We start from the raw sequence: 21,870 nt of genomic DNA, 5'->3' as shown, positions 1-21,870 counted from the left end.
TCTCCTCTCCCGTACAGCCACAGCACACGAGGCTCGCCGATTTTCTGCAGCGCCCCACCCCTACCCGTTTTCTTGCGATTTGCCGGCACTGCCCCTCCACCCCTCCCCTCCTTCAATCTTCTTCGTCTCTCGCATCTTTCCTAATGGCATGTGCTTGTTTCTCTTGTCTGTGCCGCCATCACCTTCCCTTCTTTTCCTCTTTTCACTCCCTCTCCGGGTCTGGCCGTTTCTGCCTTCTTTTGCAGCTCATCCGTCATCTTCGTGCTGAATCGTTACTCCCTCTCCTGCCCCTCCAACCTACCCGTCGCAGCCATGGCTACTCCTCGCAGCGCCAAGAAGGCCGCCCGCAAGAGCGGCTCCAAGTCCGCGAAATGTGGTCTGATCTTCCCGGTGGGCCGCGTCGGCGGGATGATGCGCCGCGGCCAGTACGCTCGCCGCATCGGTGTCTCTGGCGCCGTGTACCTGGCTGCCGTGCTGGAGTACCTGACTGCGGAGCTGCTGGAGCTGTCCGTGAAGGCGGCCGCGCAGAGCGGGAAGAAGCGGTGCCGCCTGAACCCGCGCACCGTGATGCTGGCTGCGCGCCACGACGACGACATCGGCATGCTTCTGAAGAACGTGACCTTGTCTCACAGCGGCGTTGTGCCGAACATCAGCAAGGCGATGGCAAAGAAGAAGGGCGGCAAGAAGGGCAAGGCGACACCGAGCGCGTAAGTCCTCCGGCCTGACAGCGCGCACGCGCTGCTGTATGTGCGCGTGTGCGCGGGTCTCCACTGGGGCCAGCGATGAGGCGCATCATACCTCCATAGAGACCCTATCTTTTCTTTTCTGGCTTCCCAGATGACCACTTGATTCCTTCCTTCCTTTGGTTTGTTTCTCTCCTCCCCTCCGCAGAGGGTACGAGTCAGGGTAGGCTCGGAGAAAGCTTGCCGCATCCACGATGAGCCACTGCTGTCTCTCTCTCTCTCCTGACCGGGACAGGCTGTCGCCCAGTCACGCGTATCGGCGTGCACACCCGCTCTTGCGCCCTGACCCACCATTCGTCGAGTGATGCGCTACGCGCATGACAGGCGCTGCTGCAGCGCTGCTCCTTGCGGTTGCTGAGTGCTTAAATGCCGTTGCTACTGATGTGTTTGCGCTGCATCTCACCTCGCTCTCTTTGCGCATGCGCTTGCCCTTCCTCCCTCCTCGCGACCGTGTCGGTCCTCTCGTGCCGCTGTGGCGCAGCCCGCCGCCTTCCACTCCCCCAAACACACACGCTCATACGCTCATATAGCACTCGTGCGCACCGACACACCCACACCCCCTCCTCTCTCTTCTCCCCAACCTACCCATCGCAGCCATGGCTACTCCTCGCAGCGCCAAGAAGGCCGCCCGCAAGAGCGGCTCCAAGTCCGCGAAATGTGGTCTGATCTTCCCGGTGGGCCGCGTCGGCGGGATGATGCGCCGCGGCCAGTACGCTCGCCGCATCGGTGTCTCTGGCGCCGTGTACCTGGCTGCCGTGCTGGAGTACCTGACTGCGGAGCTGCTGGAGCTGTCCGTGAAGGCGGCCGCGCAGAGCGGGAAGAAGCGGTGCCGCCTGAACCCGCGCACCGTGATGCTGGCTGCGCGCCACGACGACGACATCGGCATGCTTCTGAAGAACGTGACCTTGTCTCACAGCGGCGTTGTGCCGAACATCAGCAAGGCGATGGCAAAGAAGAAGGGCGGCAAGAAGGGCAAGGCGACACCGAACGCTTAGATCACACCTACCCCTCTCTTTCTCTCGCTGATAGGGGACAGGGTGTGTGTGCGTTGCTGTGTGGGAGCGAGAGGTGCACGGGTCTGCGCGCGTGCACTACGTAACTGGCGCATGACGTCGTCGTCTGCTTCTCGCTCCCTGTGACACACACACACGCATACGTATCCCCCTCTCCCCCCCTCCATAGATCCAGTCTTTTTGTTTCTCATCTGGCTTGGCTTCTCGTTTTCTCAGTGACGTTATTCTCCCTCTCTCTGTGCAGGGAAGGCATGCGACGAAAGACAATATGGAAATAGGAAAAGAAGGTCCACCGCATACGTGCACATTCAAACGGCTCCGTGATACCCGCGGCCGCACACGTTCTCTCATTCAGAGATGATCAGCGGCACCACCAACGCGAAGCGTTCTGCTTTGCGTGTGAGGCTCGTGAGCGGAGCACCGCTATGGAAGTGCCTTGTGGGCTAGTATCTCTCCTGCTCTCTCACGGGTCTGACTCTTTCCCTGAGGTGCGAGTGTGGTGTGAATAGCTCGGCCGCAACCGCATTTGCGCGCATGGAAGCTGGTTCGCCAGCAGAATGCTGCGGGGGAGGTGCTCGGATGCAGTGGAGGTGGCCGTAGGGGCAACTATGCGCCCTCCGAGAAAGGAAAAGCGACCATCTGGGAGTACTCTAGTGGGTGGTGCATCGGGGAATATCTGGCCTTCCTTCGTGTGCATGCCTGAAGAAGTCGGCTGCGGACAACATAGCCGGCTGGTGCTTGATCCTCGTCGCCAGGGGCAGAGAGCGCCTGCGATGGCGTCTGTGTCTCTCAGCAAAGCTCCTATCGTGCGCTTTTCTCTCTGTGCATGTGCCTCGCACACCTCACCACCTCGGCCCTTCTCTTCCTCGCAACTTCTCGCGTCTGCGTCTCTGTCGGAACTCATCACCCGTTCCTCCACTCTCCTCCTCTGTGTTTTGCAACGGCCTCGTGTATGGTATGGTCGTTTGCTCAATTTTTTTTTTGCTTTTCCTTTCGATGCTCCCGCTGCCACCGCTGTCGCGGCGGCTCGCCGAAACCGCTTCGATGGCAAACGCGCCGAATCAAACACACGCACACACTTCCTTCTCAGCACCGTTGCACTCTGCCGCTTTGACCGACCTTCTCGTTTTCTGTTTTTCACTCCCTCTCCCTCCCCTCCAACCTACCCATCGCAGCCATGGCTACTCCTCGCAGCGCCAAGAAGGCCGCCCGCAAGAGCGGCTCCAAGTCCGCGAAATGTGGTCTGATCTTCCCGGTGGGCCGCGTCGGCGGGATGATGCGCCGCGGCCAGTACGCTCGCCGCATCGGTGTCTCTGGCGCCGTGTACCTGGCTGCCGTGCTGGAGTACCTGACTGCGGAGCTGCTGGAGCTGTCCGTGAAGGCGGCCGCGCAGAGCGGGAAGAAGCGGTGCCGCCTGAACCCGCGCACCGTGATGCTGGCTGCGCGCCACGACGACGACATCGGCATGCTTCTGAAGAACGTGACCTTGTCTCACAGCGGCGTTGTGCCGAACATCAGCAAGGCGATGGCAAAGAAGAAGGGCGGCAAGAAGGGCAAGGCGACACCGAGCGCTTAGATCACACCTACCCCTCTCTTTCTCTCGCTGATAGGGGACAGGGTGTGTGTGCGTTGCTGTGTGGGAGCGAGAGGTGCACGGGTCTGCGCGCGTGCACTACGTAACTGGCGCATGACGTCGTCGTCTGCCTCTCGCTCCCTGTGACACACACACACGCATACGTATCCCCCTCTCTCCCCCTCCATAGATCCAGTCTTTTTCTTTCTCTTATGTTATTTCTTCGATGTCATCTGTGTCTCGCTCTCACCCAGGGGCTAGTAAAGGTTGCCGTTTGAAACCAATTTCGTCTCAAAAAAAATCCCTTCCGGGCGAGGTGATGTTGCCTGTGGTGTGTGCGTGTGTGTGAAGTTCACTAAGGCTGAACAATCTGTGTTCGTCTTTCCACACACACACACACACAAACAGCTTCCTCTCCTCCTGCTGCATTTCTCCTTGATGTTATTTGCGTGTGCGTGTGAATAGGGGCGGAGGTGCACGTGGCGCGATACACGAAGCTTTCCACTCGTCGACATAGTTGCCCTTCTCTACTTGACAGCTGTGAGCATTCTGGTTCTTGTGACCTCCTATCATATCGCCTTGGTGACCTGGTAGTCTGTGCTGTTCCTCTCTACTCCCTTCTCCCATCCCCACCTCACCCCTCCTTCCTCTCCGACCGCACGTTGCCTTTCTGTTGGGCTCTTGATGCTTACGCAGACGTGGCACGAATACGCACATTGTATGGATGGGCAGCGGTAGTGTTTGTTGCATTAGACGTTCACATATCCTATTCTTTCTCCCACCCCTGGGAGTCCTGCGGCGCGGCGTGTATGTGTGTGATGGGAGGGGGGACCCCTTCCGTGAAACGGTGCACACAGGCGAAGTGCATCACGTGCGTTCTTTGCTCTTTTAGGCACCGCTGTCATGCAACGCGCTGCTGATGGTGTTTTCGAGAACGCATATGAGCGTGGCGCAGTGCAGGGTCGTGGGCAGCTCTCCAGCAACTCTGATTGCGAAAGTGACGACGAGGAAGAAGACGATGACGTCGACACATCCGTCAAACCGCCCCCGGCGGAGGTGACGGCGCTATGCTGGTGCGCTGCCAGCGTCGGTGTCGCTCGCTTCTTGTGTGCTGAGTGCCGCATCGAGGTCTTCGAGGTGCCAGTGTGCATGGTGGCGGGTGAAATCGTGCGACGCAGACGCGGCGGACCCACAACGCCAGCGGCCACGGTCCAGTCACACGCCGGCGGTGCACAGCTCATATCGCATAGAACGCACGGAAACGCCACCGGCAGCCGCGGCGACGTCCGTATTGTTACTCACGAAGACATACCACCGAGCTTGCTGTGGCTGGTGCGCTATCTGCAGGTGTATCAGCCCCAGGTGCTGCTTCCGCACACCGGTAGCGAGGCGCTGGGCGACTTAATCGCGCTGGTGGCGGAGCAGACGCCAATGGAAGTGATCCGGCTAAGCGCCGCGACGGCGTTTTGTGGACCCGAAGCTCTCCCTCGCTTGGCGGCCATGTACCCTGCACAGGAGCATGAGCTTGCCGCGCGGTTTCATGCAGACAGAACGGCAATGATGTGTTCCATGGCGGCACTGCTTCAGTTTGTCGCAGCAGTCCAGTCTAACGTGGCCGATGTCGTTGAGCGCGATGTGTTGCATGCACTCTACCTCGACGATGCGTGTGCCGAGGCTCTGCAGATCACTCGCACAGAACGCCATCCAAGTAGTGGACAAGGCCGCGGACGCGCAAAAGAAGGTCACTCGCTGCGGGGGCTGTTGAGCGCGGCGCAGAGTTCTGTGGGGAGAGCGATGCTGCGACAGTGGATCGCCCTTCCCTGCTGCGACGCTGCTGAGATTGAGACGCGCCAGTCCGTTGTCGCCTTCTTTGTCAACCCCCTGCATCACGACATTGCCGCCCGACTGCGCGCTGCCCTGCACAAGGTGTATTCGACGACTCATGTTTTCACGCTGATGCGGTCGGGCCGGGCGCTGCACAAGCACTATGTGTCACTATACCAAACTATGCGGGGAATCATTACTGTGCAGGAGCTGCTGGCCACCGTCGCCCATGAGGTGAGCCGACTGTATGTGCTGCTGCAGAGCATCCGTGTGGAGCCGCTGCGGGCCATGGCGGCCTCCCTCGATTCGGCGGTGGTCGGGGTTGCAGGACGCCGTCGCGGTGACGGTGTTGGTGGTGGTGCAACAGACGAAAGACAGGATCGGCAGCCATATTACCCCGCTGTCCAGACGACCGCAGCGCTTTTCTCTTTTGACTACGGCGTGCCCAATGCTGTGTGCATCCGTGACGGTGTGGACACGGTACTTGACGAGCTGCGCGCCCGCTTTCGCGATCTGCGGCTGTCTCTCCAGGCCAAAGCAGAGGCTGCTTTCGCAGAGCTTCCGTGGACGCTGCGGGCAAGGCTCTCTCTGCGCTGCGTGTACACAGTGCCACACGGGTATTTGCTATGCGTTCCAGCTGCGGAGCTAGAAGCACTGTTGCCAGTCAAAGACGCGACCGACGTGGACGACCTGGGCGGTGAGAGACGTGATGACGATGCAGGAGAACCGGCGTCGTGGCGCAGCGACGACGCAGATAACGAGACCGCTGGCCCACTAAGTAGCGATGCTGAACTGCGTCCTCCTAGGGTGGCTGCCACCTCGCCTTCGTTGTCGCCTGCCGAGCGAGCCCGCTCCGTGATGGCAGACTCCTTCGGCTGGCGGCTTCATCACGCAACAGATGCTGGCGAATGCTGCTTCAAGTCCGCAGCGATGGAGGAGCTGGACACCTGGGTGGGCGACCTGCAGCGGCGCGTGCAGCAGCGCGAGGAGCAGGTCCGCCGCGAGCTGGACACGTCGCTTCTGTACAACTCTCTCCACCTGCTGCGGCCCACTCGCGCGCTGGGGGAGTTGGACTGCCTGCTGAGCTTTGCTCGCGTATCGGCGCAGGAGGGGTGGTGTCGGCCAGAGATTGTGGCGCCGGGCGCTGGCTGTGCTGCACCACATGACAAGACAGGGGAGGAGGCCGACGAGGGCATCCTCGAGATCGAGGATGGCTGGCACCCGCTTCTCTCTCGACACGTGGGCATGCAACAGCTCGTTCCGTTTTCGCTCCACCTCCGCACCTCGACAGACCGTGTTTGTTTGGTGCTTGGCGTCAACGGCAGCGGCAAGTCGGTGCTCATGGGGGCCGTGGCGCACATCGTGTTTCTCGCTCATTTGGGGTGCCACGTGCCAGCGGTCACAGCACGGCTGAGCCTCGTCAACAGCATTTTCGCGCCATCGTCTTCTGTATGTGCACCGTCCTCCTCCGCACCACCGCGTTCGGCCTGGTCGGCTGCTGACGTAGCCGCAGCGGCGCCGGGTAGCTTCTACGGCGAGTGCGTGGCGCTTCATCGTGTGTTGCATTTTGTCGCTGGCCAGCAGCGCGCACGCCAGGCACTTCACGGCAACGCCCTCGATGGCTGCCACATGGGGGGGCGGGCACTTGTGCTGCTCGACGAGTTTGGACGCGGTACCTCCCCGGAGGATGGATGTGCCCTACTGAAGGCGACTCTGCGGTACTTCGCGGACGGAGGGGAGGGCTGCGGTGGTAGGCAGCACGACAGCCCCGGTGCGCCGCTCGTCCTCTGCGCTACTCATCTTGTCGAAATGCTGGACCTACCGGGGCAATGCGCCGCACCTGAGTTTCCTACCCTCAGTGACGCCTGTGACTGCGGAGCAGCGGCGGTGGTGGCTCAAAGTGATCAAGGCGCTGCTGCGGAACGCACAGACCCCGCTGCCGCGGGTGTGCCTGCGTCTAGTGAAACCTCAGCGCACGAAAACCAGCGCGGGGCCAACCCTCTCTCTCACACAGCAGACACCCCGCTTCCCCTGGAGTGGGTGAAGATTTACGAGATGGAGACCCACGCAACTTACGCCACCGATCAAGATGGCCTGACTAGTATCGAAAGCCTACGTGCCGGCAATGATAAGCCGATCTCACCGCTGGCCGCAGGCGATAGCGGCGCCCCATTGCCACTGGACGTGACCCCGACGTACCAGCCTGTCTGCCTTACGCCTCACCCCGGACCGCGCCGACAGCAAGACTGGGAACAGCATTGCAGTATCCATCTGGGTGCCGGGCCCGCCATTGGGCGTCAGTGCGGCCTTGATGAGGAGCTGCTAAGTTACTGGGAGGAGACCCTGCGCGTGCTGCATCGCTTGCCATGACGCTTCGTGTGCGTCGCTTGCCGTCCTCGGGTGTGTCGTGCGAGTGCGACGGAGGACTCACACACACACCCCTTCCCCATCTCCGCGTTCATCAGCAGGGTGCCATCCGCGCCCTCATTGGCCGGCTTCTCTTTTCTTCTCGTCCACTGAAGCGGTCCGTCGGGCGCTTTGGTTTCCCGCCAACACGCGTGTTAGCCCGCTTCTTCGGTTTATTCTTTTTTGTTGGTGTTGCTGTTGGTGCTTCTTACGTGCGGCGAATGCTTCAGCGCATCGCTGCCCCCCTCCCCCTTCCTCCCCTCCCCGGCCATCATCTCCTTTGTCCCTCCTTCCCTCTCTGTATAATATCTGCTCTTCTCCCCCTCCGCTGGTGCCAAAAAGCCCACCATGTCTCCCACGACCGACCCCCGCGCGTGTGTCGTAGTACAACCAGACAATCGACAAGACATTTCTGAGAACATGCGCACGAGTAACAGCCACCGAGTGTGTACCTCATCAAGCCTTTCTCTCACGCATGAAATCTTGTGTGTGTGTGTGTGCATCCCGCGCACACACCAGCTGCCAGGGAGGGGAGCGGGCAAGGCATGCTTCAGTACACGACAGGAGGTGCACAAATGCCTGTTCTGCTCTATTGTCGCTCTGTTGTACCGTGTCTTCCACGTGCGACTCTCGCTCTCCCTCGCTCCTCGTTTTCACCATCCCCGTCTTCTGCAACTTTTTCGCCTTCTTTTTTTTTTCGAAACTGTTCTTCCGCGCCCTCTCCCTCGACCTACGCTACCTGTACGACTTTAGGCACACAAACGCACAACCCACCTTCTCCGTCCCCCCCCCCCCCCACACACGCACACACGTGTAGGGTAGTACGTAGTGGATTCTAGCTCTCATCCACTTCACCTTCCTCCGACCCTGACGGACTGCGGGGTGTGTCTCGTATACGTGTACTCATGTGTTTCAGAGGCTCTCCATCATCATCGATACAGATCTGTGACGTGCCGTAGCACCTGCCAACGCAGACACACCCCTTTTGCCTCCCCCCCGGCGCACTGAGTAGACGACGAAACCACAGCAACGGCATTCTCATCCTCGTTTTTTTTTTCGTAGCAGTGTCGGGGCAGAGGCTCCCTCCTGTAATCCCTCCCCACACTTCCATCATTTCCATCCCGACGTCCTCTTAGCGATCCTCCTTCTTTCCCTTCACGTGCCTCCATGCCAAAGGTAACGACCTCGTCATCCTCCTCCAAGTCGCACGCCGCTTCGTCCGTGGATTCCAGCCGCGCAGCGGCAACTGCGGCTGCCCCCACCTCCGTGACATCAGCCACCAGCACCATACGATCTCTGTGGGATCGCACGTTCTCGAATGGCGACACATACCACGGGGAGGCGCTCTACGTCCACGACAAGGACCGCAAACCCGTGAAAGATGGGAAGGGGCGCTACACGTGGGCTTCCAGCGGGGCCGTCTACGACGGCGACTGGAAGGGCGGACTGCCACACGGCACGGGCGTGATAAGCGTGCCTGGAATCGACGGCTACGAGTATGCGGGGGAGTTCAAAGATGGAAAGCGCAGCGGTAAGGGGCGCTGCCAGTTTTCCAACGGTCGTGTCTACGAAGGCGATTGGAGAGAAGACGAGATGAACGGGACGGGAACCCTGTGCGGCGCATCGAACGTGGACAACTTTACTGAATACACCGGCGGCTTCCAGAACGGGATGCGCAGCGGGCGGCAGGGGAGGTGTGTCTACGTTAACGGAGACGTCTATGAAGGCTCCTGGGCTGCAGGGAAGCGCCAGGGATTCGGGGAGTGGCAGCTGCACAGGCCGGCAACCGGCGCTGCCGCCGCAGCTCGCCCTGTACGCTACCGGGGCGCTTTTGACGGCGACGCGCCACAAGCTAGCAGCACGGGCGAGGGGGAGATCGAGTACGCGGATGGCAGCTTCTACAACGGTGGCACTGATGCGCAGATGCGGCGGCACGGCAAGGGTGTTCACCATCTCTCTAGCGGGGTTGTTTTTGAAGGCTCTTTTGCGCAGGACCGGCGCGAGGGCAGGGGCGTTCTGCAGGGAGGCGACGGCGCTGTGTGCGAGGGTCATTGGCACAATGACCAGCTCAATGGAGAGGTGCGGGTCACCTTTGCCGTCGCGTCGTCATCGATCGCCACCTCCTCGACATCCATTGCGAGTCTGCTGCGACTGAGCCAGTCAGAGTATGCCGCCCACCCGATGAAGACGTATCATGGCCCCTGTATTGCGGGCATGTTCACCGGCGCCTCTGCTGTCATCACGTACATGGATGGGAGCAGCTACAACGGCGCTGTGCGCAACGGTGTCCCTCACGGCTCGGGCGTGCTGCGCGATCGGCCCTTGCCCTGCTCTACTGGCACCCGCGGCATGGACCCTGACATCGCTGTTCGCAAGCGCATTCCATCCACGTGCGTGCCGCATGACGTTCTTCTCACGCTTACCTGCTACGAGGGGACCTTCTCCAACGGCGAGGCGGACGGCAACGGCACCGGAGAGTGGCGGACGGACTCGTCAACACAGCAACCCCCACCAGCAACGTCGTCACCGACAGAGGCGCCGATCACGCCTCACAACTTCATGCAAGTACTTGGGACGGGGCTGCGCTGCTGGGACCCGGCCATGTATGGACGACTGGGCGGAACTTACACTGGACAGTGGGCGCGTGGCCTCCCGCATGGGCAGGGAACCTGGCAGTGGTCGGACGGGTCGCTCTACTCTGGCGCGGTGGCGCAGTATGTGCCCAGCGGCGCCGGCACCTTGACGAGCGCGTCATCTGTCCAGTACACGGGCGACCTTCAGGAAGGCCAGGCGGGAGGAAACGGAGTCTGGGAGGACAAGGCGCGGGGCCTCAAGTACGAGGGACAGTGGCTGGCTGGTCAGCCACACGGGTGGGGTGTGGCCACGTTGCTGACCGCAGCATCCCCATCCTCACTGCAAGCATCCACGCCAAAATGGTCGGTGAGTTCGCGCGTGTACGAGGGGTCGTGGGCAAACGGGAAGCCATGTGGCCAAGGCAGGGAGTACACCACTGAGGATCGTCGCCGCGTTGCCTACGAGGGCGGCTACCTCGACGGTTACCGCGAGGGTGAAGGAACCATTTCTTTTAGTGGCACCGGCGGCACCACCGGCGACACAAGCCTGTCGCCGCACTACCTGAAGTACAAGGGCAGCTTTAGTAGAGGCGTTCCCGGTGGCGGCGCTGGTTGCTTGACCCTTCGCAACAAAACCAGCATTGAGGGCTGCTTCGATGCACAGCTGCAGCCGCTGGCCGGCAGGGATGTCACCATTAAGTCCGGCAACGAGACGTGGACGTTCAAGGGTGTCTACGACGCGGCGAAGCACATAGGGTGTGGTGTCATGACCTTTGCAAACGGTGACGTGTACGTCGGCGAGGTTGAAGACGCCAGCTGCGGAGGCGGGTGGCAGCAGCAGCAGCAGCAGCAGCCTCTTTTCCATCTGCAGTGCCACGGCCGTGGCACTTACAAGTTCGTCGAGGGAAACCAACTCCACTGCACATGGCGGCACAATGTCCTCCACGGCGCCGGCACATACACGTCGTCGGACGGTGTGAAAACAGAGCGAAACTATGCAGATGGAGTGCTGGCGGGTGGTGGAGTAGTTGCCACTGCTGGAGGTGGCATCGGCGGCGGCGCTGGCGGCGCGCACGTTGAAGCGGACACCGGCGTCTTGAGGGGCAACGTCTTCACTCCTGAGAATGAGTTCCCAAACACGCTGTCGGCGGAGGTGTTGAAGTCCCGCGTGCCAGAGTTGCAGCAGCAATCACAGTCGCAGTCGCGAAAGCGACAGCCCTTCTCCTTCATGCGCAAGGGGGAAGCCCGCCGAGCCTCCGCGGCAGGTGGGGCGGCGGCGGCGGCGGCGGCGCCCGGCGGTGTTGCCTCTGTAGGGGCATCCTCGGCTACCCCAGCGCAGCGACGTAGTTTACAACGCGACTCGAAGGACGCAAAGAGGCAGCCGGCCCCGCCGGCGGCCGCCGCAAACCAAAAGCGTAGCCCTCGTACCTCTGTCATGAGTTCTGCGGCGACAAACGACACTGGTGCCAATGGACATGTCGGTGCCGGCAGCCCCCCGCGCGCGGCCTGTTGCGGCACTCTGTCGTCAACCAAGGGTGCGTCCCCTGCTGTCTCGCCGTTGCGCTCGACGGCCAAGTACACCCTGAGGCGACCCCAGCGGACGGCAAGGAATGCGCCCCCTCGTGCCGCAGCGGCTTCCTCCGCTGACGAAGCGTCACCGATTGCTACGGCGCCGACAAACGCGCGACCCGCCTTCATCCACCATGCCAAGGACGGCGACCACGGCGCTGGCGCCACCGTACCAACGTCCTCTGCGTACCTCTCGAAGTTTCAGGCGGGCATCGGTCTGCTCGACGCCATACCGCGAGCTGACTCGCCCACCCCTTCCACGGTATCCCGCAACCTGACGCTGACAGCAAAAGGCTCCCCATGCCCCGTCACCGCACCGGCGCAGTCCGGCTCACGAGGCCGACTCAGCTCTGCGCTGGCAGCGGGGCGAGCCCAAGAGATTCAGCAGCGGGTACTCAAGCCTCTCAAGGGCTCTCTTAAGGCACTGATGGATGAGGCGAGTTCGATACGCAGCACCCGCGAGGATGAGATCCATCTGCTCACGGAGGAGATGCGGGAGCTGAATGAGCGCATTTGGCAGCTGCGCTTCACGCTGGGATCCAAGGAAGAGGAAGATGGTGGCAGGGGCGCGGGCAAGAAGGCCTACGCTGCGGCAGCACCGCCAACCAAACCGGAAAGGAAGCGATCATCCGTCTCGAAAGAGGCCCTCGACAGCCTCGTGCAGGAGCGGCGCGTAGTGATGGAAAAGCTGCAGTATGTCGTGAACGAGCACGGGGATTAGCAGCCGTGTGTGGGCGTTTGAGGGCGTGTGCGACGCTGAGCTGGTTTGTGGGTGTAGGTCTCCTCGTATCACCGACACGGGCGAGTCAACATAGTCAAAGAACGAATCGATGTAAAAGAAGAGGAAAAAGAGAGATGCCCCCCCCCCAAAGACGGGAAAAAGCAGCCATCGAGGTATGGGGGAAAGGGGAGTGAGTCGATGGAATGCAAATAGTGATTGTTGTGGAACGCTTTATTCATGGTGGCGTGGGTATGATGACGCTTCTATCCTCTACCTCCTTCTTGTTCCGTTTGTGGTGTCGTCTCGAACAGGAGCGCTTGCTCTTCGTGCTTCATTCCTTTACGTTCTCCTCTGATTCTTTTTTCTTTTACGTGTGTGTGTGTATGTGTCGATTCGATCCTGTGTCGAAGTGAGTGCCACAGGAACCTTCGCAGTTCCCTCTGCATGCTGTGTCGTGTTGCAGGCTCTCCCCCTCCTCCCCCTTCGTTACACCGCGCCCGTCTGCATCCTTGCTCCATCGAGCGGCCACAGCTGATTCATCTACGGTCGTCCTTGTGTGAGAGAGGTAGGGGTGGGGGAACGGCGCTTTCGTGCCTCTTGCACACGCTACACGAATCCAACGGTTCACAAGTTGTTTTGCGCGGTGTCCTTTGAAGGACATCGCGACCAAAAAAGAGAGAAAGGAGAAGCGTGGCAACGATTGCACTTTACGGTGCACTGTGCCCTTTCCCAGATGCGGATCCGCTCACCCTCTTCGTGCCACAACTCCACTCCCCCTCTCCCCCCTCCCTCCCCCTTTTTGACACGTAACGGGAGCATAGCTTTCATGCTGTTTCTCTTCCCCCCCTCTCCCCTCCGCTCCCATTCATCGTAGCAACAAGAGAGAGAAGCAAAAGGGGGATCGCTGTGCTTACGCAGAGGTGTCTCGTTCATCGAAGGTTATCGGCCCTTGACCCCCCTCCCCTACCTTTCTCTCGCTCTCTTCCCCACCCCTCACATCCGCGCTTCTTTTGTGCCCACGTTCTTCCTCATAATTCCGCTTACGCTTACCGTCACCACCACCATCTCTCTCACCCGCTCTGCCTCGGTGTCTGGGTGTCTACCCCTTAACGACAAGGATAAGAGCCCCTGTACATACGTACACGTACGTATGCGTATACGTATTGATGTATATACATATACATATATATATATATATAGTATATACGCGCACCTCTGTAGCGTCGGCGGGGAGACTCCTCTCTGCACAACACACCAGAAATACAAATACATATATATATATATACATAGGCACAATAGCAGTGAAACAGCAACAGCAGCGCGTAAGTCGTCTGCCGTGGTACAGACACACGCACACACACACACCACACGCACAGACGTGCTCATACCCGCCATACGCATCCACCTACGTTGATACGGTGCTTCCTCCCTCACCCCTTCCTCCTCACCCAGACACTTGACGATTCGTTTAACTTCTCCCCACTCCCTTCGCCCTTTCCTGGATCAGCCCTCGGAAGCGAACGTAATAGTGTTCGCCCTGCGCAGTTTTGCTTTTGCTGTTTGCTTTTGAAGGAGAGGGCACGCCAGCTGCACACACGATATTGTGTGCATCCCTCTCGCTCGCACAGAGGTCTGCAAGCCCGAACAGAGCACGGAAACGGAAAGAGGAAAAATATGTGGCGCCGTGCAGCTTGTCAGGCGGTCACCTCCCGCCTCTTCCGCCGTGCGGTGGCTGCCAGCACCGCATCGTCGTCGTCGGCACTTCGCGAGAATTGCCGCACCGGCGTCATCATTGGCAACCCCAAGCAAGGCATGATGGACCCCATCCATGTGAGCTGGACCGACATCGCCGGCTCCGACACCACACCAGGGGCACGCCTGGCCGCTGGCCGCGTGCTGTCGATGCTCGACATGTGCGCCGCCCGCACCTCTCAGAAGGCGGTTGACCATCAGGCCTGTCTGACTCATGAGCGGTACCTGACCTGCACCGTGGGCGTCACGGACACAATTTTCTCGTCGCCCATCCTGCACGGTGACGCGGTCCGTCTAGACAGCCGCCTGGTACACTGTGGCTCCAGCTCTATGGGCATTTACATTCGGTTTTACCGGCAGTCGCCGTCGACCCGCACCGAGACGCCGGCTGGCCATTCCTTCTTCACCATGGTGGCCATCACGCCAGATTTGAAGGCGGCCAAGGTGGTGCCAGCGATAGAGCTGACGGACCCGTTTGACATTGAACTGCATAACCACTATGTGAAAGTTCGCAAGCTTCAGGAGGAAAACAAGAAGAACACGGCCGAGCGCTTGAAGCGCACCCTCACCACGGAGGAGGTGCAGTGCTCCATCAACCAGCAGAAGCCCACTCATGCCCGTATCAACTCCACCAAGGTGGAGGCGAACCGCATCTTCTTCACATCCTGCATGAACAACAACAACACCGTCTTTGGCGGAGAGCTGATGGCGTGGATGGAGCAGCACGCCGTTCATTGCGGCCGCACGTTCACCGCCAACCGCCATGTCTTTACGATTGGAATGCACAGTGTTGCCTTCCCCGAGCCGGTGTTCGCCACGGACTGGGTGACGCTCGAGGCGACCGTCATATATGTGCGCAACACCACAATGGAGGTGGATGTGGTGCTCAAGGCGGAGCGCAAAGACACCAGCACCGTCATCACGAATCGTGCGTCCTTTGTGTTGATCAATAACGATGATATTGGGCGGAAATGCACCATCCCGGTCGGGCTGGAGCTGAATGGGGCGACGCAGGAGGAACTCCAGCAGTTCATGGAGGCCCGTGTACGATACCGCTGCAGCGTGGCCCGTCGTGACGACCTCCATGCCAGCAACCTTTGTACAGGCATGACGAAGCTGTAGGTTAACGAACAAAAAAAACAAGCGGGGGAAAGGAAGAGAGAAAATAAGTGAGGAGCGATGGAAGCTGGCGCGCTGGTGGCTGACGTGGCAGCACTCATTCCCATGAGCGCAGGTGTGAGGATACGTGCGTGTTGAGGTGAATATCTATGCTTGTGTACATTATCATATTGGTGGTGGCATGCGCCTTTTTACACTCGCGTCAGAGAAGCCGAAGAGGGAGACATGGTGCAACAAACTGAGAAGCACAGCAGCGAATATCACGTATTCTGTGCATGTTTTTGTGTGTACCCAGCAAAGGAGAATCAGCTTTGGCACGACACAAACAGCGCGCCCTCCCCCAACACCTTTCTCTCCTTTCTACCTTATCATGGCAGCACACGCTTGAGTCTTCTGCTGTCTTCCGTTCTCTCGCTTTACTCTAGGTATTACCCCCATTGCGTCATGGACTCCTACGCATGTGCGCAGATGAATCTCTCTCTATATATACACCTGCTTCACCCGACACTTATCGACGCTCTCTCTATTTAACACTTAATCGTGCCTGTTTTTGCTTCGCGTGACTCTACGCAGGTGCCATTGGCGACACCTCTGTGCTGTATGCGCCTGTATACCCATCGGCCACTAGCGGTATGTGCTGACTTCTACACTGCCTCGTTTTCTTTTTTCACCTCAACGATCGCAGTTATGTTACAAGCACCGCGATAATGAGGCCACCGGACGACGGGAGACCATGCTCGCCCAGTTCCGCACCGGCACCTGTCGGTGCCGTGCATTACTGCAACGGCGGGTGGCTGGCAGTGGCGGCATGGGGTGCCGATGGTGTGCTGCCTACTGCTGCGCCGGTACTGTGGTGCCCCCATCCCCCGTCTGTGTTTGCTATGAGGGCGTCCGACCCGGTGCTGTGCCCGATATGCTACGCTTGATTCGCGGATCACTCGAGGAGGGTGGGCGAAGCACACGCTGTTTCACGCTATGGCCTTGCACGCAGTAATGTGGTTGCGCATGCCTCGCTCGCGCCGCGTGGGCTCCTCACCTGTCTGCTGTCTATGGCTGCCTCGTATGCCCTCTCAGGAGGACAGGCCGTGCGCTCTTTCTCTCTCTGCGCTGGCGCGTGCCTATCCACGGGTCCCTCCCGCTCAACCCGCCCGCGCCTATGAGAGGCGTGCGGCCCTGCGGAAAGGGTGGAAGACCCCCGCTGCCACGAACTCACAGCAGCGTCCCGCCTGCCGCGGCGCATGCGTGCAGGCCACCCAGTCACGCCCCCTCCCCCTCCAGACACCGAGGTTGTCGTGCGGCAGGCCCCGGCGTGCAAGGATGCGAGCACGGAGCACAGGCGCTGTCATGGAGAGCCGGCATGGCGTATCACGCCCACGCAAGGCATCGAGAGGTCAGCCGCGCACGCGTGATGGACGAGAAAGGCGCGAGGAGCTCCACACCAATGAGCGCCACAGCGCATACGCGCGCAACATGCGGCGTCTCGGCCGTCCAACGGGGCGGGCTGATGGGGCGCAGGTGCTGGAAGCGCGGCGAGAGCACCCCCGAACGGCACGATCGAGCCCCTCCGACTGCCATGCGGAGAGTCACCGCACCATATTATGGGATGCCGCTGCTGCAAGCGACTGGAGGGGGGAGGCATGACGTGCAGGTGGCAGGGTGCAGGGTCTCGGAGGGCGCTGACCTGAGGCCGGCCGCCTTCCTCCTCGAGCTCCTGCGGCGCACACCTCGACCACCCCTTATCGCCCGCACGACGGACGCCACCGCCTCCGCCCTCGAGCAGGACGCTGGGCGCGGCCCGCCTGGATCAGGGCGTGCCGTCCAGCCGAGTCTCCGTGTGGGCCGATTGGACGGCGGGCCGGCTTGTCCTAGTCGACAAGGATTCCGCCGCACCCCTGCGAGGGTAGGTGAGCTGTGGTTGTGTGCGTCGATCGGCTGCCTTGTGTCTGGACGAATGAGCAGGCTGCGCAGGCGAAGAGAGTGCAGTGGGCGTTGCGGTGTGCGTGGGAGAGCGCTCTCGACTCCTCTCACTCGTTGTCTTGTGCTATCGTGCGGCCCTCTCTTGCACACGCGCGTCGGCGTCTCTGCAACGCAGCGTCTCTGTGGGCTCTTTTGTTGTTGTGTGTTTGCCGCTGCTAGACCTCGTTGTAGGTTGCAGCATAGCTGACCTGCAGCTGCGTGTGTGTGTGTGTGTGGTTCGGGCGGACGTACCAGTGGTGCACCGGAAACAGCAGTAAGCACATGCGCACATCGGCTTCTTCCCCCCTTCTCACCGTCGCTTCCCTTCGCAGACGCCCAGCTGTTTAGAGTCTGTCATTATTCGGCCTTCGTGTCGGCGTGCCCGCACTGATGGGCACATACATAGAAGTTTCCCGGCAAGCCTGACCCGGTGTCGCTGTGTGCTCTGCGTCCATTACCTGAACGTATGTGCTTTCTCCTGTATCTGTGTGCGTGGGCGACAAGACTGTGACCGGCAGAGCGGCTGTTGACAAGGACAGTAGCTTCCGTGCTCTTCCGTACCTCCGGGACTTTGTGCTCCTCGTGTCCTTTTTTCCCAGAGTGCGAGGTAAGGGAGATACCTCACTCTGTGTATATGTCCATATAGGCGTACACGCAAACATGAGCCAGATCAGCGCTTACACACCTTCGATACGTCCCTCTCCCTCTAAGGGGCACGCATATAAAAGCAGAAGATTATAAATTCAAATCCTCTATTGAGGCTGTTTTCGGCCGTGCACGCGTGCCTCTTAAAACAAAAGGGAAAGTGTGCCCCTATCTCTCCTCCGCGTGCTGCACAGATCTCCGTGGTTACTCTTGTCGAGATACCAGCCCAGGCGACAAAGGGAGAAGAGGAAAAGAAACCGAAGCGGCTGCGCTATCAACTATGAGCTACCGTACACGGACACTGCCGGCGTTTGAGGAAATGTGCACGAATTTTGCATCTGTGATTCATCATCGTCCCCCCTCTACCCCCGCTCTAACCCCTATTTCTTTTTGTGTCTTGCAGCTTCTCTTGTGCTCCGCACAGGTACAAACACACGGACAGAACGCGCCGCAAGGGCAAGTCCAGCACATGTCTATTGCGGCATCGAAATCGACGAGAGCATGTTTTCCTTTCACTTTTTTTTTGTGACGTTGGAACTGCGTGTCACCGCTCGCCGCTTCTTTCGGGCGATGCCGACCACTGCTACGCCACGTCGCGGTGTCGGACAGACTCCACTTTCTCCTGCCCACTAGCTCATCTTGACGTGCGCCACGCCAGGTATATCAGCGCTGGTACCTTACGCCTCCGCCGATGCTGCCATAACCCGCTGCTGCCGCTGACTCATATGATGCGGTGGTGGGGCCGCTTCTCATCACCTTTGGTTTTTTTTCTTTCACGCGAAAGGCAGGCAGGCAGACGCTGCGCGTGACAACTCAGAGTGTGCACTGCATTCCGCAAGGCCCCACCCCCTTCTCGCATGCGGAAAGAAAGAAAAAAGGCAAGAAAAAAAAAGAGACTTGCGTTGCACGCACGATACGCAAACTCTCTTGCGGGGCGCACAGACACCGACGCGCGCAACCGGTGTTCCTGCGCACATTGCTTGCGGGGCGAAGGCCCTTATCCAAGGTGGAGATACGGGTAACGAAAGCCGAAGCCTCTTTTTCACCGAAGATGGGTGACGCTTACGACTTCTCATCAACCTTAGAAGGGTCTTTGTGGTGGTCTTTCGCCGTGAACAAGTCGCACCATGTGGTGGGCTCCGTATCCCACTGGTGTCTACATTTTCGGCGCCCCCCACCACGCCGCCGTGATCGATGGACTCTCTGTCCTTGGACGGCTCCTCCGTTCGTTTTTCTTCTCCCCCTCCTTCTTTCCCTCTTGCGGCGCATTCATTCTGCTGCGCTCTCATGGCGCACTCCATCGTCATCTCCCGCTTTCCTCGCCCCCACCCCCACGTGTTGATATGCTTTTGCGATGTTCTCTCTCTGTGACATGCGCCGCCGCACGTTGTCCCACACACACACACACACATTCCCTCCTGCGTGCACATGCGCTGCCACTGCATCCTGCATGCGTTCTGCAACCATCGTCAAACGATGACCACCACACACTATTGGGGTTGCGCAAGAAACGAGAAAAAAGGAAAGGAGGCCATCTATGGCTCCTCCATGGACGCAGGAGCCCTCAACGCCATGCTGCCTGCGTGCTTATTGTTGCTCTTCACTTTCTGGTCGTGCAGCGGTGCACGCCTGCTCGCGTTAGATTGAGTGCATGCCCTGTTCCTGCACCACTACTTTACTATCTGCGTTCCTCTCTGTGCCTTTTGTCGCCCTCCCTACTTTCCTGCCTTTTCTGTCGACACACCACCTCACTTGCATTCGCGTCGTTGTTTGCCTGTTCGAACAACAAACGTGGAGAAGTGCGAGGAACAGCTCACACATGCGCCTCAGCTCCGTACGAACAGAAAGAAAATAATAAGTAAAACAAAACTCCCCATATATAGCCACGGACGCCCCAGCCGCCATACATCGAAGGGAACACACTCCCCTGTGCACACCTGCACAGGTCTCGCCTCCTATTTCTCTCTTTCGCGTGTGCATTTATCTCTGAGTTTTTGCGTTTGTGTGTGTGTCTGTCTTGGTGCACATCAGCGACCGTCCTTATCTTTGGGCCTCTCCCTGTCCTCCAAATAGATTGAGATCTATACAGGAAAGCAAAACAGAAGACGAGGGGGACGCACGCTGGCGTTGCGCCAGCACCGCTTCTTCTTTCTCCTCCACGTTTGTCTGCTTAGTTTTCACCGCCGCCCCCGCTCTCTCCCTGTACCCATCCTCACTATCTGCCCTCTCTTCGCTCATTCTCTTGCTTGCTTCTTTTTTCAATCTTCGTTTCGCGTGTTTGTACGTTGTGCGCTGCCTTCTGAGCGGTGTTGGTGACAGCGAGTTTTTGCCCTTCTCCGGTTTGTTTCGCACCTCTCTGCTCCTTGCACTCTCTTTCTTGGAGGGCGGGCATCACCCAGTTCTCCTCGCCGCGCCACTGTCTGACTGCTGCCGTTTGTCTTTGCTGCTGTTGTGCGTGGACACGTGCGCATCAAGTTTGTGTGTGTGCAGGTGAGGCGGCGCCGGGCTGGTGACTTGATTCATTCACGTCTCTTTCTAAAAAGCGTGTGACTTCGCAATGGCCACGCTCACCGAGGACGAAATCGCGCCATCTGCCATTGCGGCTGAGCGGGAGAGACTGCAAGAAGCGACGCAGCACGTCGCACAGCTTGAGAGGCGACTGGATGCTCTACAGAGAGAGTTGGAGGCAGCTCGCACCCAGCGGGAGCAGCTGCTTTTGAGTGTGCAATGGCGAGAACTCATGGCAGCCGTGAATGCTGATGAGGAAGTGTACGCCGTGGCGGAGCGGATGATGGACGCCTTCGCTGCGTTTCGTGAGTCCCTCGTGGAGCCGGAGAACTACCTACGAGAGCAGAGAGAAGAGGCGCTGAACGAGGATGACATCGTGCCATACAGCGACACGGACGACTACGCCGACTTTAGCGGAGTGGAGACAGTGGTGGAGGAGCTGCTGGCCGCCGTCAAGGAACAGCTAGAGTCGCACGCGGCGGCGCCGCCGTCGTCGTTCCGGCAGAGCAAACACAGCTCGTTGGGTGGTTCATTTGCGTCAGATGAAAAGCCCAATCACCCTGCTGGCGAGTCGGCGGAGGCGCACAAAGTGAACGCTGATGCACGGCGTCAAGCACTTCTGAAGCTGCTCGTTATAACAGTACTGATGGGCAGAGTGGAGCAGTACTGCCGGTTCAAGTCCATCTCCGACGCCAGCAACGTGCCGCAGTCAGACGCAGAGGAGATGCGGGACGGCGTGGCTTCAGTTTGGCAGTGGCTCTTCCACGAGCAGCCAGGGGTGCTGACGGCAGAAGAGGGCGCAGAGTGGAAGCACATTGCAGGCTCCTTTCTTGGGGATAGCTACACCGTGGCACCGTAGGCCACCAGACGTGCACGGCGAAGACTGAAAAGATGTCGATCAGCAAGAAGTGCTGACAGACGGTACCAATGTGCTATCACCTCCCTTACGTTTTCTGATCATCTGGAAGGCACCTTCTACGCTTACTTGTTCGAGGCGCACACGTCAACGCCAGTATCGGTCCTCGATAGGCCTCGGCTCGATGCCACAACCCCCTCCCCACATGTACAATGCACTGCGCACATGTGGCCCTCCCAACATTTTCTCGAAGCCTCACCCATCTCTCACTGTTTTGGTGTCGAAAGATTCTGAGATGAGGCAGTCTCTGTGTACAGGTATGCGCCTGTAAGTGCTTTCGTATTGTTCTTTCCTTATTAAAGAGCAGCTCCCCTCACGCACGCACAAGTGCTCCTTTCGCCGTTGTCTCTTTTTGCTGTAGATGCAGACGCGCCTTCACAATGCATTTCTTGTTCTTTTTTTTTTTTGCTTCTCCACTCTTCTCGAAGCATATCTTTATGCGCAGGCGCTGTCATGGAGAGCCGGCATGGCGTATCACGCCCACGCAAGGCATCGAGAGGTCAGCCGCGCACGCGTGATGGACGAGAAAGGCGCGAGGAGCTCCACACCAAT

General features: G+C 59.4%; 7 protein-coding genes across 7 annotated transcripts; all 7 read left to right on the top strand.

Moving 5' to 3' along the window:
- Positions 1–143: 143 nt before the first annotated feature.
- Positions 144–725, top strand: LINJ_29_1870 (putative histone H2A; the record flags this gene model as incomplete). The annotated part of the gene is made up of 1 exon (XM_001466666.1): positions 144–725. The coding sequence occupies one exon, from the start codon at positions 144–146 to the stop codon at positions 723–725; it is 582 nt and encodes a 193-aa protein (XP_001466703.1).
- Positions 726–1,398: 673 nt separating this feature from the next.
- Positions 1,399–1,842, top strand: LINJ_29_1860 (putative histone H2A; the record flags this gene model as incomplete). Its single annotated transcript, XM_001466665.1, has 1 exon — positions 1,399–1,842. One exon carries the CDS (start codon positions 1,399–1,401, stop codon positions 1,840–1,842), a length of 444 nt encoding a protein of 147 aa, XP_001466702.1.
- Positions 1,843–2,713: 871 nt separating this feature from the next.
- Positions 2,714–3,436, top strand: LINJ_29_1850 (putative histone H2A; the record flags this gene model as incomplete). Its single annotated transcript, XM_001466664.1, has 1 exon — positions 2,714–3,436. The coding sequence occupies one exon, from the start codon at positions 2,714–2,716 to the stop codon at positions 3,434–3,436; it is 723 nt and encodes a 240-aa protein (XP_001466701.1).
- A 796-nt stretch (positions 3,437–4,232) lies between these two features.
- Positions 4,233–7,523, top strand: LINJ_29_1840 (MutS-like protein; the record flags this gene model as incomplete). The annotated part of the gene is made up of 1 exon (XM_001466663.1): positions 4,233–7,523. The coding sequence occupies one exon, from the start codon at positions 4,233–4,235 to the stop codon at positions 7,521–7,523; it is 3,291 nt and encodes a 1,096-aa protein (XP_001466700.1).
- A 1,203-nt stretch (positions 7,524–8,726) lies between these two features.
- LINJ_29_1830 (conserved hypothetical protein) lies at positions 8,727–12,422 on the top strand (the record flags this gene model as incomplete). Its single annotated transcript, XM_001466662.1, has 1 exon — positions 8,727–12,422. The coding sequence occupies one exon, from the start codon at positions 8,727–8,729 to the stop codon at positions 12,420–12,422; it is 3,696 nt and encodes a 1,231-aa protein (XP_001466699.1).
- Positions 12,423–14,234: 1,812 nt separating this feature from the next.
- On the top strand, positions 14,235–15,296 carry LINJ_29_1820 (conserved hypothetical protein; the record flags this gene model as incomplete). Its single annotated transcript, XM_001466661.1, has 1 exon — positions 14,235–15,296. One exon carries the CDS (start codon positions 14,235–14,237, stop codon positions 15,294–15,296), a length of 1,062 nt encoding a protein of 353 aa, XP_001466698.1.
- A 5,155-nt stretch (positions 15,297–20,451) lies between these two features.
- On the top strand, positions 20,452–21,261 carry LINJ_29_1800 (conserved hypothetical protein; the record flags this gene model as incomplete). Its single annotated transcript, XM_001466638.1, has 1 exon — positions 20,452–21,261. One exon carries the CDS (start codon positions 20,452–20,454, stop codon positions 21,259–21,261), a length of 810 nt encoding a protein of 269 aa, XP_001466675.1.
- Between the last annotated feature and the right edge of the window lie 609 nt (positions 21,262–21,870).

The sequence above is a fragment of the Leishmania infantum genome, chromosome 29, assembly GCF_000002875.2.
Source record: "Leishmania infantum JPCM5 genome chromosome 29".
Lineage (NCBI taxonomy): Eukaryota > Euglenozoa > Kinetoplastea > Trypanosomatida > Trypanosomatidae > Leishmania > Leishmania infantum.
Note: the sequence above shows the minus strand (reverse complement) of the source record. Positions and strands in the feature narration are given on the sequence as shown.